Genomic DNA, 20464 nt, shown 5'->3' on the forward strand with positions numbered 1-20464 from the left:
GGAACACACATTATTGGATATTTGAAACTGTTTTAACCAATAAAAAATGAAACAGTGGGCAAGCAAAATTATTCAGCCCCTTTACTTTCAGTACTCTGTCCAGAAGTTCAGTGAGGATCTCCGAATGATTCAATGTTGAACTAAATGACTAAGGATGATAAACGGAATCCACCTGTGTGTAATAAAGTCTCTGTATAGATGCACCTGCACTGTAATAGTCTAAGAGGTCTGTTTAAAGCGCAGAGAGCAGGGACAGGGAAGATGGTTAAAATTGATGGGAAGATGGATGGAGCCAAATACAGTACCATTCTGGAAGAAAACCTGATGGAGTCAGCAAAAGACCTGAGACTGGGACGGAGATTTGTCAACAAGACAATCATCCAAAAAATAAAGCAAAAGCTACAGTGGAATGGTTCACCAAAAAACATATCAAGGTGTTAGAAAGTCAAAGTCCAGACCTCAATCCAATCGAGAATCTGTGGTAAGAACTGAAAACTGCTGTTCACAAACACTTTCCATCCAACCTTACTGAGATCGAGCTGTTTTGCAAGGTGGAATGGGCAAAAATATCAGTTTCTTGATGTGCAAAACCCCGAGCGACTTGCAGCTGTAATCGGAGAAAAAGGTGGAGCTACAAAGTATTAACTCAATGGGGCTGAATAATTTTGCACACCCATTTTTTCGTTTTTCATTTGTTAAAAAAGTTTAAAATATCCAATAAAGTGTGTTCCACTTCATGATTGTGTCCCACTTATTGTTCATTATTCACAAGAAATTACATTTTTATATCTTTATGATTGAAGTTTGAAATGAGCCTAAAGGTCACAAAGTTCAAGAGGGCCAAAAAGTTTCGCAAACGAAAATTAGGGTTATCATGATCAAATTAGGATTTCAATGTAAGATTTGTATTCAAATAGGTTTTTATATAAGCTGCTTGTTGAAAATAATACTTCAAATTTTAAAATGAGATTATGTGGTCAAATAAGGATGGAAAGATGTATTCTTGTTAGGGTTTCATTATCAGATTTGTTAACAAAATCAGGGTTCCAAAACAATCGTTCAAGCTACTGCTTTTCATCAAAATCAACTGTTTAGGTTTTAAAGTGACAATGTATTACTTAGCACCTCTTAAAGGTAAAAAAAACTACATTCATTTCAAAAAACAGTATTGATATGCCAAGGCAAAACATGAGCAGCTGACATAATTCTCCGCCATCTTGCTGCTAAGGGTACCTCCATAATTAAAAAACCTTGAGAAGGGCTGAGCAAAAATTTGTAGAACAATGGTGTGTTTTGGTAACTTTGAGTCTCCGTACTTTGTGTTCTTCCAAGTGCCTTGGAGGACTTGTTTTTGGTAGAATTACTACACAATACAGCCACATATTGTGTTCAAATTTCACACACTGTCCCTTTAAACAATAGTTAGACTTTCAATTCAGGATTTGGGTTCCAAAAGAAGAATTTAAGAAAGTAAGACCAGTAAAGGCAGGGTTGTACAAACTTTACAGAAAGTGGTCCGGATTTGGTCTGCTAAAAATGTAAGAGGGCCGACTATTCAGCCTGGCATTCTTTGAAAAGTCTTTAATAAATTTACCCTACATGAAAGGTCTGCGGTGCTTGGTAATCAGCGTTACAACCTCAGAGCTCGCATTTGTATAACTTTCATTTGACGCGCAGGGTCTTGTGAAAAAGCGCTGTTGTGACGTTAAAACAACCTCGAACTGCTTCACCTTTTCACAGCGTTTGTTTCCAGTTAGCTTTTAGTCAGCATGTTTTGTGTGGCAGTTCCTCTTGATATTCTATCCTTTGAAAACAGCCAGTCTCTTGGCAAATTAGGTAAACATAGTTGTTTCAGATTTCTGTGAAAAAATAGTGATTTCTACTTGTCCTGGAAGTGGCGGCCCTCACAGTCAACTTTCCTTTTTTGTTTTACAGTCACTATTTCGGAAATGGGGTGGGATAAAATTCTCCCGGAAAGCCAAGGGCAAGGTGGCCAAAGGGCTAATGCAATAATCTGGTAAAATCGTGAATTGTTATTTGTTTTGGACAATATATCTTTATATATATATATATATATATATATATATATATATATATATATATATATATATATATATATTATATATACTAATTAATGACAGAGGCGCCCGAACGGATGTTGGACACGGCTGTGTTAGGGGTTACAAATTAATGTATGGTGACGGAGTACATGTTTCAAACAATGTTCAGGATTTCAAACCAGAGCTATGGTTCCTAATTTCAGTTCACAGTTAGGGTTTTAATCTAAAGAAGAATTTCGAAATCAGTATCAAAGAGCAGAATACTCTCTTGAATTAGAACTGGATTTTGTCCAGGTTGCAACTTCAAGACAATGCGCCTGTGGAATGAGTCCTTCTTTTTTTTGACGAACATCCGGTGTCAATAGCGGAGCTTAACTACAAAGTAGAGGAGGCCCGAGGGATTTTGTCTTTTAAATGACGGCCATCTTGCGTCCTTCTGAAGATATGGTAACAAACATCTGTAGCAGACATGGATGCACAACTGGAAGTGAGGGCTGAAGGCCCCATGAAAATATAGTGCATGGGTCAAGAACTTTTTGACTCAAAGAGCCATTAAAGCAAAATAGTGAGATTATTTTGGCAGTGCGAGCCTCACAGTATATTTTACGACAGAATAAAACACTGTCTTCAACCCTGATCACCAGACCAAATCTAATTCTTCAGGTCATTTTATTTCACTTTGTGACTTTTGATAATTTCCTAAAACATGTGAAATAATAAGAATACCAGAGCCTGTGTCCCATATCTACTAATATTCAGGGTTTGTACACATTTTTGAGAGCCAAATTCAAGCACTTTTTAAGGACATTTCAAAGCCATTTTTTTCTGAAATACTCCAGTACAATTCAAAGAAAAAACAGGGCATTATATCATTAATAAAAATGATAATAAAAATAATTGACTGTTGTTATCATTATAATTAATGATCTCTCCAACACTAACAATGTAGGTAAGGTAGGTGCAAGTCACAGGGTTCATACAGATTTTTCATGGCCAAATTCAAGCACATTTTCCAATTGCTTCAGTACCAAAAGAATAAATTCTATGTGAATGTGTATTTTGCAGAGACGCAAATATATTTGCGATCTACATATGCCATTTTTAATATCAAATGTGCATTAATCAAGACATATGGGGTAATTTTTAGATCTACAGTAAATGGCAAATATATATGCAAATCTCTCCGAATATAGGAGTTAGGTAAAATGAAAATAATATGTAGCATGCATTTTCAGTAGCAGGAAGCTCTTCCCATTACAATCAACTACTGGGAAACACTATCTTATTTTTTTTGCATGACCCATAATAAATGTCCATATTTGCTAAGTAATCCTAGCACTAATACATTTAACAGTGCCCTGTTTAGGTGTAGCATGCACCTGTCCAGAATATCCCACTTAAAATGTGTATCCGTCGCACAGGATCTTTAAGGGTCAATTTTGACCATCATTTTTGTATGAAAAATTGTTTCAAAACAAGGTGCAAGCAGTTATTTTGTAAAAACTTCACAAAATACTGCTAACAATACTACGGATATATTAAACTTTAGCTATGGGACTTGGTCACTATTCTAACATTGACAACCTAATTGTCATTATTCATCCTCCATTCCGTTGTATAGATGCAAATATATGACATCTCTGCAATCTAAAAACAGTCGTCTTAAAAGTCCTCAAACGCATTGTTAATCATTCATCTTTTTATTTGCAACTTGCACAAACTATACACTTGAAAATGATCCAGGAAATGGCAGAAGGCAGACAGTCACAGTCCTGCAGTCAGGTTTGATTTTTTCTCTTCCCGTCTTGTTTGGCCTTGCCTCTTTTGGTCACTTGCTTCCGAGCTCAACCCCACACCTAGTGTCAATTGTCCTAATTTACCTTCTAATTAGACCTCTCCTGCTTCACTAGTTAAACACCCCGTTTACTGGGCTTGGTGTTTTTTCCGTTCGTTTACATACGTTTTTATGTGTGTTTACATCCGTTTCTGTGCATGTTTAGGTATAATTCTGTGCATGATTACATCCGTTTTTGTGCGTATTAAAATAATTTTTTGTACGTGTTTATGTACATGCTGATTGTTATTTTATCATATTGTTTGCCGTCTTTTTGTTGCACTTCAAGGTAGGATACATTTGTTGCTGGTATGGTTCTAAAATTATGACAAGGTTTTATTACACAACTACCCGTGTCTTTTCTCTATTCAACTGACTTGAATACTGCTCAGAAAACTTATTCTTTGACAAACAACAACTTTTTTTCGGAAACGGAAATAGTTACTCTCCCTGGTAACTATCTACTTTTACGACGGAGTAAATCAGTTTTGACCTTAGATACTTTTGGGAAGATGTAGTGAGTAACTAATAACTAATGTTTTTTTTTAATCCGTGCCCAACACTGATTGTATCGTCCTGAGTGTACCAAACCCTTGCCTGACCTTCTGAATCTCGATCACAAACTGCTGAATTATTGGATTTCCACCAGTCCACTGTTCATTCAATACGTAAACAGTGTAACTAAGGGAGAAAAACACCGGGGCGTGTGTACAGTAACATCAAACATGCGTACAGAGCTTCCCCCCTCCCCCACCTAGCTGGATCCGATCATCTCTGTCTGTCCCTCACATCCTCGGACAATACAAACATGGCCTGAGGGAGCTCTCTCTCAGCTACAGGACTGTTTTCACCGACTTGCTGTGAGGTATTTGAACATTATGACCTCCAGGAATTCACTGACACTGTATTATCCTATATTAGACACAGTATGGAAAACGTCTAAGTAAATAAAAAAATCAGGGTCTACCCAAACCAAAAACCCTGGATGTCTCCTCAAACACCGCAACACCACCTGAGAAAATCATTGGGACTTCTCTCCCCTGCATTCAGCACATTGGCTAGAAGCGCTGCCTATCCCGAGCCAAGAACATTATTAGGGACCCCTCTCACCCCCATCATGGACTGTTCATTCTGCTAGCCTCTGGGAAGAGGTACTGCAGTGTGCGGTGCAGGACCACCAGGTTCTGCAATAGTTTTGTCCCCCCTGGCCATTAGACTGTTAAATGGTCAATCACACACATACTAAGTCTACACTGCAGCTAATCTGTACATCTTTTTGTCTGTTTGTTTTTTTGCACTACTAGGAGTTCTTTATACCTAGCCACTACTTTGCACATCTGTTCTCCTCTGCACTATCGTACTACAGTGTTATTGTTACTGTACAGTGACTTGTTTACCTGACTGCCCATTTTGCACATCTGGTTAGCTGCTACTCTTGCACTCTTTGCACTATTGTATAATACTATACATAGCCATAATTATTTAGTATATTATTAGTACTTCAATACTCCAACTCAATACAACATTTTATTTATATCTACATTCAAGCGTAGAGTAAGCGGCGCTGCCACAAGCGGCTGCCTTTTCCAGCAGCTGCCCTGTTGTTTTATTGTTTGCTCCTATCTTCGGTGTTTTTTCTTCCCGTTTTGACAACTACACTATGGATTACTACTATCCTATGGACATGGGTTTTAACGCACAAGAAATGCGTGCCCTTAAGAATTCTCGTGCCGGCGTGATGAAGGGGCCCATCGTGGGGAAAAGCCGGAGCTAGCGAAGCGGCTAGCGGCGTTATAAGTCTTCGGTACCATCCGTAATCATGGTAAATGCGAACTCACGACCAAGTGCTTTTGGAAAACATCGAAGCGCATCATCGAGTGCTTTTGGAAAACATCGAAGCGCACAGGGAGCGCAGTTGCTGTGTTTTTGCGGAAACGTGGCTCACGTTTAGCATTCCGGACGCTAACGTGTAGCCACCCGGAGCTACCCGGAGCAATCCGGCTTCAACGCTGCTAAACAGAGACACGAAAGCCGGGGGGAATCGGAGAGAAGGCGGACGGACTTGCTAACACGAGGTGGTGTATCCCTGGATTTTCGCAAAGAAAAGTTCTCCATCTGCCGCAGGGATGTCGAATTTTTGGACTGGCCTGACGTCATCCACTTCGCTACAAGCACCCCTCGGGCATCATGTTCATCTGTTAATAAACAACAGGGTAGACAGCTGGAAGTGTGAATTTCCCTACGGGGATGAATAAAGTATCTATCTATCTATCTATCTATCTATCTATCTATTCAAGGAAACTGTGCGGGTCAGATGTATCGACATTTTGTTCTGTATACACGTGTACTGGAATGACAATATAGTATATCTGAATCTGAATCTGAATTTAGGTCTGGAGACAAGGCTCTTAACAGCATAGCCAGGGCTGACCTGAAGAGAGGCATTCAGGATGCAAAGGCAGCCTACATGAGGAGGATCGAGCACCTCTTCGCTGGAAATGACTCGAGGAGGATGTGGCAGGGTCTACAACACATCACAAACTTTAGAGGCAACAACCTGGCAACTCTTGGGGCTGATGCTTCACTAGCTGCGGATCTTAATCAGTTCTTTGCTCGCTTTGAAGCTGGAAGGCCACAAACAGTCACACCACACCCACCAACAACCAGCAGTAACACACTGACACTTCATGAGCATGAAGTAAGGTGTGTGCTGAAAACTGTTAACCCCAGGAAGGCAGCTGGGCCGGATGGAGTACCAGGCAGGGTACTCAGGGACTGTGCCGATCCGCTGGCTGGGGTCTTCACCAACATCTTCAACCAGTCCCTGTCACAGGCTACCATCCTACCCTGCTTCAAAACCTCCACCATCATTCCCATCCCCAAGAAGTCAGCAGTGGAAAGCCTCAACGACTACAGGCCTGTTGCACTTACGCCTGCGGTCATGAAGTGTTTTGAGAGGTTGGTGTCCCAGCAAATCAAGGACTCCCTGCCACCCACACTGGACTCCCACCAGTTTGACTGCAGGGCAAACCGCTCCACTGACGACACCATAAACACAGCACTTCACACCATGCTCTTACTGGGCTTCAGCTCAGCCTTCAATACCATTATCCCGGAGATCCTGGTGGAGAAACTCTCTCACCTAGGACTTCCTCCATCTGCCACTGGATAATGGACTTCCTTTCAAACCGCCCACAGTCCGTGAAACTCTGCAACCACGTCACTCCCACCCTAACTCTGAGCACTGGCTCGCCCAAAGATGTGTACTGAGCCCCCTGCTTTTCACCCTCTAGACCTCAGACTACTCACAAACCCAGCTCAAAAACACAATTGTTAAGTACGCCGACGATACTACCATGATCGGCCTCATCTCTGAAGGGGACGAAGCGGCGTACAGGGATGAGGTGGAGTCACTGACAACGTGGTGTTCGAAAAACCACCTCATACTGAACACCACAAAAACAAAAGAACTCATACTGGACTTCAGGAGGAAAGGCAGGAACCCAGCACCACTCATTATAAAAGGAGACCTTGTAGAGAGAGTCCACTCTTTCAATTTCCTGGGTGTGCACATCTCCGATGACTTCTCCTGGTCTGCCAAACAACAGAGCGGTGGTAGGGAAGGCCCAGCAGCGACTCCATTTCCTAAGAGTGCTCAGGAAAAATAATCGAAAACAGCAGCTGCTGGTGTCCTTTTACAGAGCCACAGTGGAGAGCATTCTGACATACTGCATTATGGTGTGGGCATGCTCGGTGCACGGCAGCAGACAGGAAAACACTTCAGAGGGTCATCAACACAGCCCAGAGAATTGTTGGTTGCTCTCTACCCAGTCTGGAGGACATTGCCTGCTCTCGCTACCTCAGCAGAGCAAAAACATCATCAAGGAATGTTCTCACCCCGGCCACTACCTCTTTGACCTGCTGCCTTCCGGCATACGCTACAGGTCACACAAAACAAAAACAAACGGACACAGAGATAGTTTCCTTTTCCAGAGCCATCACCACCCTTATCACACACTGCACAAAAAACTGACTGAACTCTTGCAAACACACTACCTCATGTAGATGTAAAATTGTATTCATGCCTATACTCACCTTGCACAATGTTGCCTATTTTGCACTACCGCATATTGCACTAATACAATCCCAAAACTGTATGTATGATTCAACATGGCGGCGCGCATGGATGCTGCGGCTAGTTGCTCTCCAGCTAATCTTCTATTTATTGCCTTTCTCTTGTCTTTTTTGCTTTCACTTTTGGACACATGTGTGGCCAAAAATACTTACAGTAGGGACGAACTTATTCGGTTGGGTAGGCGTCTAAATTTCGACTTTTCTGGCACTTTTTATACCGCCTTTAAAATACTGAGCGAACTTCAAAGAGATCTGGGATCCTTGTGGACAGCTATTCCTCCTAATAAACGACGACAACGGCGCCGTAAAGACAGAAAACAGAAGCGTGGTTGCCGTGCAGGTAGATGTGTGAAGCGTGCGAAGTCTAAGGAGCAAGAAGGACACGAGGATGTAACTAATTCCACCATTCATTCCTCTCCGGACAACCGATGCTTTACACTCAGCGCTCACGAACGGCCCCAACGGCGGCATCTTTTGAAGATCTCTACAAAGACTACAAAGACTTCAGCTAAGTCAAATGATTCAGCAAAGCTAACATTTGGTCTTTTAAATATTAGATCGCTTGCTCCTAAAGCTTTACTTGTTGATAACATTATTCGTGATTATAAACTTAACTGTATGGGTCTTTGTGAAACTTGGTTACGCCCGGATGAGTATTTAGCGCTAAATTATGCTTCACCCCCTCACTACGCGAGTAGCCATGTAGCACGCACGTTGAAAAAGGGTGGCTGTGTCGCACTCATTTCTGAAAAATCGCTCAAATTTAATCCTCGTACCTTTTATAATTACAAGGCGTTTGAGGCTCTTGTGATGCGGTCCTCTCTATTGTCAATTTATATAATAACTATCTATCGCGCACCTGGGCCATACACAACTTTCTTGGACGAATTTGCTGAACTTTTGTTTGAACTAGTAACCTATGCAGACAAAATTATAATTATGGGGGACTTTAACATTCATATGAACTCCCCACTCAGTTCACTTACTATTGCGTTTAGGTCTCTAATTGATGCATTTGGTTTTAATCAACTGGTTGATTTGCCAACCAATAAAGATGGAAACACGCTAGACTTGATTCTGACTCGAGGAGTTTTAACCTCAAACATTATGGTGTTACCGTGTACTACCGTTATCTCGGATCATTATTTAGTTACATTTGAGGTGCTAGCTAAATGTAGTGTTAAAAAAGCTGAAGGATTTAGCGGACGCAATATAAGCACTGGCACAGTTTCTGAGCTCTTTGAACTCCTTCCTGGAGCAGTTGCGTCCTTTCCTTCATACAATGGCTCGATTGACTCACTCATGAATGAGTTCAATACCACCCTGACTAGTGTCCTGGATTCAATAGCGCCGATAAAGCTAAAATCACGTCCTAAAAGACGCACGCCTTGGTTTACTGATGAAACTAGAACCCTTAAACAAGAATACAGGAAATTGGAAAGAAAATGGCGCGCCACCAAGCTTGAGGTTCTCCATCAAACCTGGTGTGACAGCTAGTTAAAGTATAAAGCGGCCCTTGCCTCTGCAAAATCGGCCTACCTTTCGAAGGTGATTGCGTCTCAAAAGAACAATCCCAAAGCCCTTTTTGACACTGTAGCATCGCTTACAAGGCAACAGACTATCGCAGATAGTTCGACGCACTCTGCTCATGACTTAATGGTCTTCTTTACTAAGAAGATTCAACGCATACAGGAAGAAATTGCTAAAGAAATTATTAATACCACACTTATTAAAGGGCTGAAATCTACAGATGCACGACAGGGTGGCTGTCCTGGGAAATTGTCCGGTTTTAGTGAACTGTCACTTGATGATCTCAAACAGGTGGTGAATGCGGCCGAACCGACAGCTTGCCAGTTCGACCCGCTCCCAGGTTCACTTATTAAAAGTCTTTTTGGCGTCCTTGGACCTTCAGTTCTAAATATTATAAACATATCACTCTCCTCAGGTGTAGTTCCAGCAGCTTTTAAGTCCGCCGTTATTAAACCCACACTGAAACGACCCAACCTTGATCCAGAAATCTTAAGTAATTATAGACCTGTGTCAAACCTACCTTTCCTCTCTAAAGTACTTGAAAAAGTAGTGGCACAGCAGCTGAATGATTTCATATCCGAGAATAACCTTTTTGAATCTATGCAATCAGGATTCAGGGCGAACCACTCTACTGAGACAGCTCTGATCAAGGTAACAAATGATCTCCTACTGGCAATGGATTCTGGCGCTTCATCACTTTTGCTGCTGCTGGATCTTAGTGCTGCTTTTGACACAGTGCACCACAATTTCCTACTAGAACGGTTGGAAAAATGGATTGGTCTCTCAGGAACCGTCCTCTCGTGGTTCAGATCCTACCTCTCAGATAGGACGCACTGTGCTAAATATGGTGAAATGACATCTGAGCCCCTTAATGTTACCTGCGGTGTTCCACAGGGTTCAGTGCTTGGCCCCCTTCTTTTCAGCATTCACATGCTTCCATTAGGTGATATTATTCGCAAGTACAATATCAGCCTCTACTGCTGCGCAGACGACACTCAACTATATCTTCCGATGGAGGAATCTCTTACACTAAACTGTGGAAATTTGGAGGCCTGCCTCATTGAGATAAAAGAGTGGTTGTCACTCAATTTCTTGCGTCTTAACTCTGAAAAGACCGAAATGTTAGTCATTGGTCCATCTAAATGCCGTGACTTATTCTCAAAAACTGCTGTGAACATTGACAAATGTCAGATCACAAAGAGTGACTCAGTTAAAAATTTAGGTGTCATATTTGACCCTGATCTATCCTTTGAAATGCATGTAAAGAAAATTACTAGAACCGCTTTCTTCCATCTTCGTAACATTGCTAAAATCCGTTTAATACTGTCTCAGTCGGATGCGGAAATTACAATTCATGCATTTGTTACCTCCCGTCTCGATTACTGTAATGCACTACTCTCTGGTCTCCCGAAGTATAGAATCAAGTCTCTTCAGCTGGTACAAAATGCCGCAGCGAGGCTTTTAACTAGGACAAAAAAGTACGATCACATAACACAGATTTTGGCTAACCTGCATTGGCTCCCAGTTAGCCTTAGATGTGATTTCAAGGTTCTCTTAGTATTATACAAAATCATACATGGACTTGCTCCCTCTTATCTTTCAGATCTGATTTGCCCCTATGTCCCGGTCCGAAGCCTACGATCTGAGAGTGCCGGTCTTCTGGTGATCCCAAGAGCAAAGAAGTGTTCTGCTGGTTCGAGAGCGTTCTCCATCTGGGCACCGGTGCTGTGGAATGCTCTTCCCCCTGAGATCCGATCTGCAACCTCTGTGGAAATGTTTAAATCTAAACATAAAACTCACTTCTACTCCATAGCATATGAATAACCCACTCTTCTCGTCAGCTGAAAAATAGTCTGTGTAATATAGTGTAATAATCTGTGAAGCCCTTTGAGACTCTTCGTGATTTAGGGCTATACAAATAAAAATGACTTGACTTGACTTGACTATGTAACACCCTACATGCCCACACTTTCTTGTGTAAATTATAACCTTTATCTTCTTTGTTCCTTTATCTTCTTTGTTTTCTTTTATCCTCACTTTAAAATGTGAGACTGGAGTGCCACGTCCAATTTCATTGTCACAATATTGATTATTGATTGATTATTGCTCCAGCGAAGGTCGGGGGGTCCCGTCCCTGTGCGTTGAGCCGACCAGATGAACCAGGTTTTTCCAATGCTGACGGTCTTGGGCCAGCTGTTCTGCATCCTCTACAGCAACTCCGTGTTGTTGGAGGTCGCCCGCAACGACGTCGAGCCATCGAGTGCGGGGTTTCCCTCGTGGTCGTCTGCAGCCTTTGGGTCAAACTGGAGAATGGCTCGTGTTGGATGGTCTGGTGGTAGACGAAGGACATGGCCAAACCAGCAGGTGCGGCGTTGTGCGACCAAGGAAGATGCTCGGGGCTGGCACGTGCGGGCTCTGATCTCTTTATTGGAGACTCGCTGGGGCCACCTGATGTTCTCTATGGTTCTGAGAGCCCTGCTATCAAAACCGTCGATTCTTGTGGCCAGGGTGTCGTTCGGGGGCCATGTTTCTGAGCCATAAAGCAGGATAGAGAGTACGGCGAGGTTGTAAATGCGGAGCTTCGTCTTGCGTGCGATGGTCTGGTGCCGCCAGAGTGGTTTCCAGAGAGACTGCAGAGCAGATGCTGCCAGGGCTCTTCTGCGGAGAATCTCTGGTTTTAGGTCCCCATTGTCTGTCACCATGGACCCCAGATACACAAAGCTCTTGACAGGCTCTACGATGTCGCTACCAATTTGGATGGGAGGTGGATCTGGTCCATAACCGACATACATGAACTTGGTTTTCGTCCAACTCACTTGGAGGCCAAGCCGTGCTGCCTCTTCGCTGTAAATGCCCAGAGCGTCTCTCAGCTGGCTGTAGGAAGTGCTGAGCATAATGGTGTCGTCAGCATACTCCAGGTCAGTCAGGTGGTAGTTGCCGAAAGACACTCCGGGGATGCGCTCACTAACCCTGAACATCAGATGGTCGATGATGCAATTAAAAAGGTCGGGAGCAGCCACGCAGCCTTGACGAACGCTGCTGGAAATAGTAAACCAGTCGGAGTCAATGCCGTTGATACGGACACAGCTCTCTGCGTTGCTGTAGAGCAGCTCAAACAGGGCTATGATCTTCGGTGGTGCTCCGAGAGCTTGGAGGATGTTCCACAGTGAAGAGTGGCAGACGGTGTCAAAGGCGGCCTTCAGATCAATGAATCTGATATACAGATGGCGATCTTTACGGAATTCACGGGTCTTCTCTATCAGCAAACGGACGGCAGAGATGTGGTCCGTTGTGGAGCGGTTGGGCATAAAGCCGGCCTGCTGGGGACGGCGGCAGCTTCTGATTGCTGGAAGGGCAGGGATGAGCAAGATCCTGGTAAAGGTTATACCTCTGTGGTTTCCACAGACAAGCCTGTCACCCTTGAATTTCCAGAAGGGCATGATGACTCCTCTGGTCCAGTCGGTGGGCAGCTGCTCCGATTCCCACACCTGGTTGAATAGGCAGGTTAGCCACTCCACCATGCCATCACCGCCACGAGCATCTCGCCGGTAATGGCACAGATGCCGGGGGCTTTCTTGGTGTTCAGCTTCTTCAGAGCAGCTCTCACTTCCTCGGGTGTTACAGGGTCTGTGCAGCAGGCGTAGCTAGGAGGTGCCGTGTTTGGAGCCACTAGGAGGGTGGGATCAGCCGGGATGGTGCTGTGCTGCAAGAGGAGGCTAAAGTGCTCCTTCCAGCGTGCGAGGCAGTTGGCTTCTGTCATGATGAGGTTGCCGTCTGAGTCTTTTACCAGGGCTGTCTTTATGTGTGGGCCGCTACGGGCTTGGCGTAGTAGACTGAATGTTGTTGTTGTTGGCCGCGGACTCAAGCTGTTGGGCTTCTGCCTGCCAAAACCTCTCCTTATCTTCAGCGATGGCCACATTGCGCAGGCGGTTCAGTCTCCGATACTCCGTGAGTTCGCCTCGGAGCCGGGCCTCACGCTGCTGGTCTATGATGTTTAGTGTCCTCTCTGATATCCAGGGCTTTCTCGGGGAGGATCGCGGGCGTCCGAGGACATTGTGAGCAGACTTGAGGACACTTTCCTTGAAGGTCGCCCAGTCTGTCAGCTTGTCAGGAGCCAGGGCATCGAGAGTGCGGCGGATGGAGCAACTGAAGTCTCTGGCCATGTTGGGGTCGCTGAGTCGGGAGGAGTCGGGGCGAGGCAGAGTCTTGTGCTGGTTGGCTCGGAGCTTGAGCTTAAGCTGGGCCACCAGCAGACGATGGCCTGTGTTGCCAAGCTGTGCTCCTCTGAACACCCGGCAGTTGGTTACAAACGACTTCCAGCGTCGTGATATCAGGATGTGGTCCAATGCCTTCCTGGTTCTGCCATCTGGGCTGTACCACGTCCAGTGATGGATGTGTTTCCGGGGAAACCAGGTGTCAGCAACACAGAGGTTGCTTTGGTGCCAGAGGAGGAGGAGGCGGTTGCCATTGTCGTTTGTTGTGCTGTCAATGAAGGTGGTGCCGACAGGTGAGCCGGGGGACCGATCATTGCTGGATAGAGTGGCGTTGGCATCAGTGAGGATGATGGTGACGTCGTGTGGTGGGGCTTGGTCGACAGCCTGGTGGAGTTGGTCAAAGAACGCGTCCTTCGCATCCTCATCAGCGACATCGTGGGGGCGTAGGCGACGATCACTGTCATCTTGCCGTGATGGTGGAGGAAGCGAGCAGACAGTAGTCTGTCGCTTGTGGGTGTCCAGCTGATGAGGGACCTCCGGAGGGCTTTTGGAATGGCAAGAGCCACACCGTAAAGGCCAGTCCGACTCTCGGGGCCACTCCAGATGTAGCAATGGTTGCCAGCTGTTGTTTCACCATTGCCTTGCCATCGTACTTCACAGAACCCTACCAGGGTGATGTTATAGCAAGAGAGCTCTCGGGACAGGAGGGTGGCAGCTCCGGGGCGAACGAGTGTCTGGACATTCCAGTTGGCGACACGGGTCTTACAACGAAGGTCGATCCGTACTCGTTGGTCGGGGGCAGGCCGGGGTCCGTTACCGTGTTGGTGAGTGCGGCTTCTTTCTCTGGTTAGTTTCATAACAAAGGGGGTTTCTCCTGGATGAGTTGTTAGCCCTCCGCAAGATAGTCGGTTGGTGGGGCTGCCACCTCACAGCGTAACGACAAGCTGGGGTCTTTGTTTGTCTGGAACCTACCCCAGAGACCGGCCCGCCATGGGTGACCCTACCAGGAGCAAGATCCCGACGGTATCGCTCTCCAGGGTCACTGGAACACGCAAGCTCCCTTGCCGCATCAAGGCCAGACCCATCCGAGGGCAGCTGCTCCGATTCCCACACCTGGTTGAATAGGCAGGTTAGCCACTCCACCATGCCATCACCGTCGGCCTTGAGCATCTCGCCGGTAATGGCATAGATGCCGGGGGCTTTCTTGGTGTTCAGCTTCTTCAGAGCAGCTCTCACTTCCTCGGGTGTTACAGGGTCTGTGCAGCAGGCATAGCTAGAAGGTGCCGTGTTTGCAGCCACTAGGAGGGTGGGACACAATATGCTCAACCTATTTTGTAACAATGACAATAAAGGTATATTCTATTCTATTCTATTCTATACTTGCCTGCTGTTTAACACCCCCCTTTCGCATGCCACTTGGACCATGACTTCTGCCTCGGGTTTTGTAGGCACTGTTACCTCAATACTTATCTCCATGTGTACCAAACCCTGGTCGTGATAAAGACAACTGCACTAATCGGTTTTCTGCACTGTACTTCTGTCCCCCCCTGAGCGGGGCCCTGAGACAAACGTCACACTCACACATGTATTCTGATTCGCATTGACAAAGAGATGCGTTAAAAAAAATGTAGACTAAAGTTCTTTAGCCTTGGAGGTAGAAAAGCGCTACGACTCTCCTGCCTCTAATACATTGGAGAGGATTTCTTCTTCTGAGGGGGTGTGTGACAGAAAATAATTGAGAAGCACTGCACTAATGTTAGAAACATGGTGTTGCATTCCAAGCCTAAATGTGCTAAAAAGTGAACTTTATTTTTTAAGTCAGATGTATTCATGAAAAAAACCATAACTGGCTTGCGAGCCATAGGTACCTGACCCCTGCTACAATATATTGAAAAATGAATAAGGACTATTTGGAAGGGATTATAATACTATTGAGACATATCTAAATGGCGAGTAATTGTATTTCATTAGAAATCTTGAAATATTGAGACCAAGTGGAAATGAGACACAAAAACATATTGGTTCAAATGATGATGAGTTTTATACAGGATAGGGAAAATGATCTGGAAAAAAATTTAAGCAATAAGGAAAAATAATTTGCAATCGAAGGCAAACTGAGCTAGTGAAAGAGATCAGGTTCTTACCAATGTTCCCTCTAATTTCCACGGGTCTGAGCAGTCACACAAAGTTGGTGAGCAACGCTTGAAACAACAGTGAGCAACAGCAATCCTAAGTGTGGCAAATAATCCATTATCAAACATGTCCAAAACTTGACACCAAGTTACATTTTGCTGAGTTTCCGGCAATGCAAATTTTTTTTCACGTTTGAATGAATTGACTAATGTACGTTTGCAAAGGTTGTACCGCCTGCAAACGTCACTTTACAATTCTTCCACAAGATTTTTTTTTTTTCCCCTGCTATATTTTGTTGCATAATACTAACATTTTTGGGGACTTATTTAGTCGGTTGCACGAACTGTATTTGATTGCATTTTGTAGTGGAAGTACAATGTTGGCAACAAGATTGACTTGATAGAATTGGAAATAATTTGAATACAACAGAAACTTTTTCTTCTTTTTCCCTGTTTTTTTCTTCTTTTTAAAAAAAATCTCATTGTGTTTAATTTTTCCTAGCTGTTACTTTTTCCTTGCTCTTTTGTTCTCTTCGTTCTACTTGGACCTTGACTTCAAAATACCACATTTAGAACACAGCGTTCATGGAACCTGTGTATTTTTACCTTCATGCACTGTAACTTTGACTTAATTCGCTTCTTTAATTGGCAATTTTGAGCCCTGATTTTTGTGAGCTGGCTAAATTTTCTTGTGCAGCCAAATTTGGACTCATTTCAATAATATTGATTTCTCCGACGCAGAGTGCATTCAATCTTTTAATCGTCTGCTGTCCTTTTACTTTTTGTTTTACTTATTCTAATTTATAATTTTATTGTGTTTTTTTTCAGAGGGTCTGTGTCTTTAAATATTGGCATTTTATCACTGAAGCACTGAAGTTAATATCTTTAATCTATATTTAATTGTTTTGCATTTTTAGAGATCTTATGTTGTTCAACTTTAAATCTGTTTAGTGTGTAAAAAGCTAACATTTTTTGTATTTTATAAAAAAAATTAGATCTGTGATTGTTTAAATTTATATTTCTTGTTTTTCAGGATCCCCTGATAGACATATTAAATTCCTAAATGATTTTGTGCATAGTGTTTTATTAAAATCTGTTTGTGAGCCAGGCGAAAAGAGCAGGTTTTCTAAATAGAGATGTCCTTTTGGGTGCGACCAGTATGGGGCAACGCTTCACATGACAACGGCATAATGACAAGTCACGAGAGCAGGCGTGTAGGCGTCATTTAACACCCCTTTTATGAAAATAATTTTCTTCATAAATTGTATGCCCTACAGCAGGGGTCGGCAACCTATGAAACGCATGCCACTGCTAGCACACGAGGGGTTAACCAGTGGCACGCGAGCGCACTGCAAAATAATAAAAATAATAATGACGATTTTAAAAAATACACATTTTTACCTAAATTTTAGACATTTTCAGTTGCGTGCTGTGTTGTTCAGGGGCTCCTCCTCTGCTCCGTGTGTGTCTGCGCCGCGCCTCGCAGAGGAGTAAAGATCCGTATTTTAACTGAGCCACAGAAACACCGGCACGCTATAAATGAATGAATCATGACAGCTCCTCCAGCGAAAAAAAAAATCGTCATTTCCAGCCAGCGTGGACGGATGACGGGCTTATTGCGTTGTACCTTGCACGTCAAGTGTTAAACGTCATTACAAAACGAAACATGAACATGAATTCAAGCATGAGTCTGACAAGGCGGAGACGTTAAAACGCACAGTGTCCAGGTACGGCAAACAAACACGGACCCTGAAATCCTTTTTCACTGCTAAAAACAAAAGTTATCACATTGCTCACTGCATAGCAAAACACAGTACATTTACTGATGGCGAATATATTAAAGAAGCGCACGTGTGTGTGTGTGTGTGTGTGTGTGTGCGTGCGTGCGTGCGTGTTTGTATGTGTGTGCTGCTGTTCAGTGGTTATTTCTGTTGATCCTATTTTCAAGTAGCCTTCTGCTTTGCTGCTGTTATTTCAAGTTTTGATATTTTCAGCAATAAGATTTCATTGATGAATTGTATGGTAGCTGTCGATATCACTTGTTGATGTTGATGAAGAATGGTTGATTCTGGTTGATTCTTGTGGTGAAAAAGTTGAAGTCATGGATGTCTACAGGCCTTTCACCGTGTTGCTCACATTCATTTTTTAGTTTATTGATGAACAAGAAAAGTGGAAGATAAGACGGTCGGTTATACAATTTCAATGTATATTCATCCATCCATCCATCCATCCACCAATCCATTATCTGCACCGCTTACCCAGAATAGGGTCCCTGGGGTGCTGGAGCCCATCCCAGCCATCTTCGAACGGTGGGCACGGGACACCCTCAACTGGTTGCCAGCCAGTCGCAGGGCACACAGAGACAGACAACTCACTCGCTCATTCACACCTCGGTACAATTTGAACCGGCCAATTAACCAGACATGCATGTTTTTAGAATGTGGGAGGAAGCCAGAGTGCCCAGAGTAAAACCACGCAAGCATGGCGAGAACATGATAACTCCACACAGGAAGGTTCAATCTCATGACCTCAGAACTGTGCCGCGGACGTGCTAACCACTCAGTTGCCGTCCTTTTCATGTTGTAATTTTGGACTAGTGTAAAATTACAGCTCTGTTAGTTATAATAGACGTGATAAACAGTAAATAAATATTTGAATGTTTTCTAAAGGTCCTTCCCTGAGCCCTTTCTTTTTATCAAATCTCCTAGGTTACAAAGACTAAAGGGTGTGGAAATCAAAGGACAGCAACATGATTGGCCGTCAACAACAATAATGTAAACAGTGCATTATAGTCAAAACAACAGACAGCAGTGCGCACTAATATTTAAAAATACAAACTAGCAACAAAAGTTGTGCAAGTCATTTATCTAGGTGTGGCACACTAATTTACAAGGAAATTTTAGAGTGGCACTCCAAACCAAAAAGGTTGCTGACTCTATAGAATCAGATTGACAAAAACATGATAATGGCAACAATTTCAAGCATTGTTAATTAAGCACCTCTACCAAAATTCAAGCATTTTCCTTGACATTGAAAACACTAAATTAAAAGTATTTCAAGCACCCTGAAGATAATTTTTGGACTGTTTTGTACCAGGTCTGACCTATTTTTGGTCACGTCTATTAGTACCCAAAGTTTACCTGTGGTGACCAAGGTGTCGTCCATTAGTCCCGTCCATTAGTCCCCAAAGTTTACCTGTGGTGACCACGGTGTCGTCCTTTCCCTGCGTGAAGACCACCACCCTCGGCCTGGCCGGGTTTTCCTTGGGTAGGTTTTTGGTCAGCCGAGCAATCTCGCAGATGTCGTCCGTCTGTAAACAATCGAAAAGATATGGAGTAAACGTCTATAACAGTCAAAGATAGCACGGTGCTATTTTGAACATTAGCACAAACAAGCAAAGCACAAGGAAGAATACATACTACGGGTTGGACAAATGGGACTGATTTTATTCTCATTTGTTTGCCCTGTCTTTTATTTTTTGTATTTTTTTTGAGTAACCATAGCAGCAAAATGGCGGACAATCATGTAAGCTCCCTCTAGGTGAGCCTTATGTTATGTCAAATTAACGTAAATTGCCCGCTCTACGAGTATTTATTTAAATAAAATGCATGTGTGTATGATAGTTAATGTATTTGTGCTTATTGTTCAAATCAATATTGTTTTTTTGGATGGATGAACTATTTTCTTCCCACTAGGAGTGGCTAAATAAAACACAATGTCCCTTCAAACTATATTAATGTTTTTCTAACAATTACGGAAAATTGAGACATTTTGTGGAGGGGAGCAACTTTCCTAAATGACAGTGCAAGGGTTTGATTAAAAGAAGTTACATTAAATATATATAAAGTCAAACAACATTTTAATGAGTAATAGTTTTTGACTATTAAATATTAAATACAGTATATATACACTGTATTAATTCATGTATAGCGCGCAATTTTTGTTTCACTTTTTCTCAGCTCAAACCAAGCCTTGTAAGTGCCAAATGTTGTTGAATACGTGCGGCCAAGATGAAATTCATTTACCACATTGACAACGTAAACTATACAAAATATGAACATAAAATAGTACTATAGTATAAATTTCCTTGTCAAGTCAAGTCATTTTTATTTGTTTATTTGTATAGCCCTTAATCACAAATAGTCTCAAGGGCTTGTTTATTTAGTGTCCTTCAAAGTCTGAATCATCATGAGATACACCAGAGTTGTTTTTCTTTTCTCGAGTATGTGGGTACTGTGAATAAAAGTAGTGTGATAATAAGATACAATTGAATTCCTTTTTGTATGTCCTCTATGTAGGCTAGTGGTAAAATGTGGCTCTCACACTGTGGCAACCAGGGTTTCTTGTTGTAGCGAATGTTTTCAGCAATATTTTTGAATACACTGTATAACTAGCACCCAAACAATGAGTTATTTTTTAGAAAAAAAAAAATGTGTGTTATACGCAAATAAATACAGTATATTATCATATCGTTGCACTTTTTGTTTGGCGGGCTGAATTAAAAAGCCTGATGAGCGGCAATTGACCCAGGGGCAGTAGTCTGCTGACAATAGTTTTAGG

The 20464-nt window shown here is 43.1% G+C and overlaps 1 protein-coding gene across 2 annotated transcripts in view; it reads right to left on the reverse strand.

The window, feature by feature from the left end:
• Positions 1–20464, reverse strand: part of LOC148346898 (adenosine kinase-like) — a 288745-nt gene that overhangs the window by 20123 nt on the left and 248158 nt on the right. For both annotated transcript variants that reach the window (XM_088323478.1, XM_088323479.1), the window contains exon 9: positions 19100–19214. In XM_088323478.1, the coding sequence (XP_088179604.1) occupies positions 19100–19214 (115 nt within the window). The remainder of the gene's footprint in view (positions 1–19099; positions 19215–20464) is intronic.

This window comes from Urocampus carinirostris, chromosome 19, assembly GCF_059441175.1.
Source record: "Urocampus carinirostris isolate Australia breed hairy pipefish chromosome 19, RoL_Ucar_1.0, whole genome shotgun sequence".
In the NCBI taxonomy this organism is placed as follows: domain Eukaryota; kingdom Metazoa; phylum Chordata; class Actinopteri; order Syngnathiformes; family Syngnathidae; genus Urocampus; species Urocampus carinirostris.